Source organism: Mixophyes fleayi, chromosome 1 (genome assembly GCF_038048845.1).
Source record: "Mixophyes fleayi isolate aMixFle1 chromosome 1, aMixFle1.hap1, whole genome shotgun sequence".
NCBI classification, from domain to species: Eukaryota; Metazoa; Chordata; class Amphibia; order Anura; family Limnodynastidae; genus Mixophyes; species Mixophyes fleayi.
The window spans coordinates 33,554,367-33,561,265 of record NC_134402.1 but is presented as its reverse complement, the minus strand read 5'-3'; the positions used below and the strand labels follow the sequence as shown (position 1 = coordinate 33,561,265).

The window sequence follows — 6,899 nt, the reverse complement described above, 5'->3', positions numbered from 1 at the left end:
CTGGAGAGCCGCAGGTTACTTACCGCTGATCTACAGGAAGGCAACACAGAAACTGCCAGTGTGACAGTTGCCGATTTAGCCCCGCGGGGCGGGATAATATTCCTTCCTTATTCCAAAAAGGGCAGTCCGATCCCTGCCCTGGATCAATCGCCTTCATAATGCTCTCTAGTAATTATAACGGCAGATAACATTTCTTGTCATAGAAAAGGATGACTTTAATGAAAAGACGATGGTACAGAGTTCACGTGCAAGTAAGGTCTTAGTTCTCAGTGAGCAAGGGAAAGTTGCTCTCTGGATGTATCTGTATCCAATTCGGAGAGCACACTGGCGAGCTGTGTCCATGGGCAATTCTCCTTCATGATGGACATTCAATGATGAAAAGCACAGAGTGAAGCCAGACTGGGACTAAAGCAATTTAGTAAAAGCTACCAACAAGCCGCTACATTAAATACATACATGAATGGCCACTTTTTTTAAAAGCGCTATGTAAGTAAATGATAATTAACTTTCCGTGATCATCCAGTAGAGTTGCAACATGCAAAATCAACAGTGTCCAGTCTAGCTGCTCAGTCGTTACAGCCTGACTTGGATCGAGGGTTCCACCTCAATAGTAATATACTAAGAATGCAGGGATGTTATTGACTCTAGAGGAACACGGCATATGTTCATGTTTATTCATTACTGCTAGAATTACGTCATTACAAGATTAGAAAAAAATCTTCCCACCCACATGTCAATATATAAAGTGTTTGGATGGATTATGGATGTTTATGTGTAAGGAAATGACTGCTTTCTTTGAGTAAGTGTGAATACTTTTATGGTGTCTTTAAACCATTTACACATTTATTTTCCCCTTTGTGTTTTAGTGTACTTTTAATAGTTCTATTATGGTAAAGTTCTATTTTTGTACAGAAACCAAACAAGAAATGAAGACATGACCTGAATCTGCAAATAATCTTTAGCAATGAAAACTGTATTTTATCTGAATCTTTTGGAGCGATACAAATGCTCTTTGCTAATAAGTAACAGCTTGTATTTCAGGTATAATGTCCCTTTAACACAGAATAAACATGCAACGTGCGTAAATGAGTATCTGCTAAATAATAGTCTTGGGCTATAAGCAACATAGAGATTAATATTAAACTAATGCAAGACATGGGCTGGTCCTTTCACACGGCTGAAACGGCGTCTCAGGCTGACGTGTGCGTGGCGATTGGCGTGTTCTCTCTTCCTATGATCCATCTGTTTATGAATTGTCACCTCGGGCTATAAGGAAGAAATAAAATAGAAAAGTTTACTTTCAAATGTCCTATTTCAGAAATAAAGATAAATAGACTTGCAACACTAGAGTTGAAGGGAAAATGTGTTTGATGTGTAGTGGATGGGTCTTAAACTACCTGTAGCCAATCAGAGCCTTGGAACACTCACATGGCTTTGAACTATCCTTTAGCCAATTGGAGCATTCAAATGCTCACAGGGGTTCAACCAACCTGTAGCCAATCGGAGCATAAAAGCGCTCGCAGAAGGAGAGCAACCTTTAATCAGATAATTAGAACATTAACTGTTATGAAAGAGTATCTGTACATTTTATGGCCTGAAGCAGTATTCTTAAGAATATAGTCTATTGAATCCCAAAAAAGTAAATATGCTAGGGAAAAAAAAAGCATACTGTTACTGCTCAGTACTAGCATTAAGTCTAGGGACACTTTACAACCAGGGATAGACCTCTCACAAACCAGGAGAATGAGACATACAAGTTTAATCCTATTCTGTAACTACTAGTTTCCATGATATTTTAATGCATTGGGAGAACAATTTTTTTTTTTTACCTACCCGATATAAGTAGTGTAACAAGTATCTAGTGATGGCCTAGAAGATTTGTCCGTATTTTGTCTTTAATACAAGAATACAGAGACAAATTTGCTATGTACTAAAGTTGCAAACCGTACATTTTTTTTACAAGCACATCCGCAAAGATGTTTGGCTGTGACGTTGGCTAATATTTATACCTTCACTTTCTGGTTTGATGCCGAGTCTCTGTTCTTCTCCTTCCAGCAGTTTCCGGTAGACTGCGATCTCCGCATCTAGCTTGAGTTTGATGTTCAGCAGGTCTTGGTAATCTTGCAAGTATCGAGCTAAATCTGCTTTTGTCTGGAGCATCCGATTTTCTAGCTGAGCAATGATTTCCTCTAAGGCCCCAACTTCTTCCAGATGTTTGTCCCGCATGTCAGCCAACTGATTCTCCAAGGCCTCATTGCGGGCCCTTAAGGAATCAATTTGATTCTGGAAGTCAGACACCTGTGAGGAATACTTGCTGATATCTTCCTTGATGGTCTTGATCTTCTCTTCGTTCTTGGTCAGTTGCCCCTTCACGGAACCCAGCTTGCTCTTGTACCACTTCTCCGCATCCTGGATGTTTTTGCCGGCCGCTTGCTCGATTTGGACCCGCAAGGCTCTGAGAGCTGCCGCTAGGTCCGGTCGAGAACTTTCCAGCTCCACGTTCACCTTTGACTCCTCAATTTGCTTCCGCAGATCCGCGACTTCCTCGTCGTGAAGCTTTTTGAGAAACTCGATCTCGTCCACCAGCTGCTCCACTCTCCTCTCCAGCTCCAACTTCTGCACGGTGGCGTCATCCACATCCTGACGAAACTCTCTTAATATCCTCTCTGCCTCGGCTGACAATAAAAAAAAGATAGACATGTTTAGCTTGATTCTCGGCAGACAAGCCATTATAGAAACCTTATGTGGTATATAGGATTAAATAAATATTGAAATTTCTAATGAAATACCTGTTATAGAAGCTAATAATTGCAGCTTGGATTAAACAGACTTTACTTGTTTGTAACATAGCTGATGAGGTTGAAAAAAAGACACCAGTCCATCAAGTTCAACCTATTTTGGATCTCCTGCGATCCTGTACTTATATTTGAAATGGATCCAGAGTAGGCAACCGCCAATCTGTTTCAATTGTGAAAATCCCCCCAGACCTAATATTGCAGTCCTATGTTTACCCTATATCCACTACTATCCTTCATTTTAATTAACGGTTGTATCCCTGGACACACTTTTCCGCAAAAAATTTGTCTAACCCTTTCTTATACATATCTATTGAATCTGCCATCACAACCTTCCCTGGCAGTGAATTCCATATCTTGACTGCCCTTACTGTAAAGAACCCCTTCCTTTGCTGGTTGTGAAATTTCCTCTCCTCTCTAACCTTAGGGGGTGACCGCTTGTCCTTTGTATAATCCTTGCGGTAAAATCTGTGTTTTTGTTAATTCGTTTTTATAGAAATGCACAGTGATTGGCAGATCTGTATCTTATTTTTCGCTCACCCCCTTTCTCTGAATGCTTGTGTGTGGAGTCGCTTATGGAAAGCAAAAATAACATTACCTGCTGTAGAGCGATACCACCAGGCAACAACATCTTCCAGTCATACGCGATTAGAATCATAAAACCTGTGTTATCTTGTGTCTAACCTATTGGTCAGCATAATGTTTCTTCATAACAGTGGAGTCCAGATTTACTACAGGTGGAAGTGTTGCCCATAGCAACCAATCAGATTCTAGCTATCATCTGTCTAGAATGCATTAGATAAATGATAGCTAGAATCTGATTGGTTGCTATGGGCAGCACCTACACTATTCCTTTTTAGAAGCCTTAGTAAATCTAACCTCAAGTAATTGCTCTCCCAGTTCCACATTACTGTGTCCCGTGTTTTAGAATGAATGGGTAGTTGACGAAAAACCTATAAATTAAAATACATTGATATCTCTAGGGCTAATATATTGTCACTGAATTAAAAGTATTATGAACTATTTAATTTTAAAACAAATTTTGAATGGATAATTTTGCTGTGACTTTATCTTGTGTATGGCTTTTGGCAAGGAGTATAATGGTTCATCTTAAAAGCATCCATTCCCTACACAGTTGAGGGGCAACATGAATATCTGGAGTCCTGCAGGGTATGCACTGTGCAGATGAGGTCATGTGACATGGAAATTGGGAGCAGCATTTAAGACCCAGAGGGGAGGAGCGGTGGTGATCTGATTGCATTACAGTGCCCCCATCCTCCTGCTGTTGAATGACACGATTTGTGGCATCACGCAGTATGGGGCGGGGCTATGATGATGCAAAATGGAATGTGGAATGTTAACGCTATAGGAAAATTTGGGGGAGGGTCAGTGATACTGTGGGCAGGATGGGAGCCTCAATGATGTGATTCGCAGTGACTTGCGTAATTTTGGAACCGCCAACTGCGACTAAATTATTTCATTGCGAGGGTGGGGCCAAAATTACGCGATTGCCCGCACCTAGTCTTGTACTCTGGGATCTCCCAGAGGTTCTAAAATTCAAAGTTGGCAAGTGTGAGGTATCAGAGCGGGGGTGGGGCCTATTATGAGCATGGGCAGGTCTGGCACATGCTCAGTGAAACCCTTACCCAAATTCTGCTATGGAGATCATCTTTGCCACATTTCGCCACAAATAGAGTTCAACACTACACAGTGATACGTTTACATGAAACAGTATACAATCACTAACAATCTTACAAATGTCGCTAAGTAAAACGTAATACCCCCATACATTATAGTAATTACAGTAATACACATTATACTAACCTGCACCTATTACACGGAGTCCCCCACTCCCTACACTGAAACCTCTACATACAGTAATATCTGGGTTTAGAGGTGGGTTTATCAGGCATGTATAAACCACGTCAAGAGCCAAGCTGTTCTATGACACAGGGAATGCCACTATTGCTAGTTTATATTATAAATGCTAAAGGTGAATGGCATTAGAGAAAGTCAGTGTCACTAAAGGAAACACGTGTCATCGTTTAACAGCAGCATTATGTGTGCCGGACGAACACCAATACTTGTAAAATGATCTTTCTTTTATAATACAGAAAATATAAACCAGCTATGCTGCACTTTCACAATCTCAGAAATGTTTAAGTATTAAAGAGCCACTAAACCCAACACACAAGATGCTTTACATCAATATGCTTCTATTAGCTTTCATAGACATATATGGAAAAGTTTCCATACCTTGTCGGAACTTGAGGTATCTCTCACTGTATTTACAGTTTCAGTTAAAATCATCTACTCTCACCTTTATAAGTTGGGGGGGCTGCAGTATGCCGACAATACGGATGAATGACGGCATATTTCTTGCTGTCCTTGTTGTCTTAGCTATTACCTAGCCAGCCTATAATGGGTTATTTGGAAGTGGTGTAAAAATTGATATCATTGCCACATTTTATACTTTATAACTGTGAATGTGAGTGTACATAATTTGATCCTCATTTCAGTGTTCGCACATAGACGTGAGTTAAAAACTTGCAAGAAATTAAGACCTTTAACGTCGGGTTGCAAACTTAGCAAACATGAACTAATGCCTCATATTATATGGTGGTGTGTACAAATTGGGCAGCACCGTGGTCAGCATTGCTGCCTCTCAGCACTGGGGTCATGGGATCGATCCCAGTCCGTGCCCCATCTGTGTGGAGTTGATATCTTGTGTTTGGGGGTTTCCTCCTGATGTTCCTTATTCCTCCCACACTCCAAATTCATACATGGTAGGTTAATTGGCTTCTGATTAAATTACCCCTAGTGTGTCTGTGTCTATGGTCGGGAATATAGATTGTAAGCTCCGCTGGGACAGGGACTGATGTGAATGATTAATCTTCCCTGTAAAGTGCTGCGTAATATGTAGGTGCTATATATATATATATATATATATATATATATATATATATAAAAAGTTACCAAATATAATAAGTGACCACTGGTAAGAACAAGCACTGACAGCAGATATTTTCTTCATTGTAAGATTCTTACCATACAACTTTAAAGTGGAGGCAAAGGGCCACACACTCCTACCGCTCACATCACCCCCTCTTCCTCCGGTCAGGGAAATGAAGAAGTCACAGTAAAACGGCTGCACGGAGCAGCCCCTGGGGTAAGGGGGTGGGGGCTTAGTAAATAAATCTTTTACTAGGTGGTAGTTTAGTTTTAAGCAACTATATACAAGTGGAGTGTATCCTATATTCTCGTTTCTTTATTTCATTGTGTCATATTCGTAGAGGATGTCTAGTTTGTGGCAAGTGATACATATACCTGTGTGTTCTCCAGGTTCCTTACCTTTAATGTCCAACTCCACATCAGCTTTAACATTCCAGATTTCAATTTCCTCCTCCAGGTTTCCCCGCTCGATGTCGGCTGCACCTTTTTCTTTGTTCAACTTCTCGATCAATTCCTTAAGCTCCTTGAACTGTTTCTCATAGTCATCTGAGATGCCAGGTCCCTTTTCCTTCAGAAGCCTGCTCAGAGCCTCCAGCTCATCACTTAGGGCCTTGTTCTTCTGCTCCAGACATTGGACCTTGTCAATGTAGCCGGCGAACCGACTGTTCACCTGCTGGAGCTCTTCCTTCTCATTCGGACGGTGAACGTAGACCTTTGTGCTGACCGATTCCAGAGGCTCCTGGAACCCATCCTTACCATGACTGTTGGACGCTACAGTGCTACCCTGGGCGTTGCTGGACTCGTTCACCCTCAGGCTCTTCTGGGAATAAGCGGAGCTCCTCATGGTGTCTTCGCCTTGGGCTTTGAGAAGTAGAATGGCAACATCCCAACCCAAACATTTATATGGAGCTCTGGAATGTGACAAATAGACTGCAACTGTACACAGTTAATGTATGGGCTCAATTAAGCAGATACTTTCTATGCAAGTAGGGAAGGATGTGACAGTAATCACATTCTCCAAGTTTTACACCTTGGTGCAACATATCTAACATTATGAAGCATTATGTCTGCTGATATCATGTTCATTGCCCAGTAGTCATTTACTTGACAGTGAACGAGTAAAACACACGGCTTCCCAACATTTCATGAAAA

At 41.2% G+C, this 6,899-nt stretch overlaps 1 protein-coding gene across 1 annotated transcript; it reads right to left on the bottom strand.

The window, feature by feature from the left end:
• Nucleotides 1-944: 944 nt before the first annotated feature.
• Nucleotides 945-6,686, bottom strand: LOC142127143 (vimentin-like). Its single transcript, XM_075194320.1, has 3 exons — nt 6,147-6,686; nt 2,010-2,675; nt 945-1,266 (listed from the first exon to the last, which is right to left on the bottom strand). Exons 1-3 carry the CDS (start codon nt 6,589-6,591, stop codon nt 1,247-1,249), a joined length of 1,131 nt encoding a protein of 376 aa, XP_075050421.1. The 5' UTR covers nt 6,592-6,686; the 3' UTR covers nt 945-1,246.
• Nucleotides 6,687-6,899: the final 213 nt, after the last annotated feature.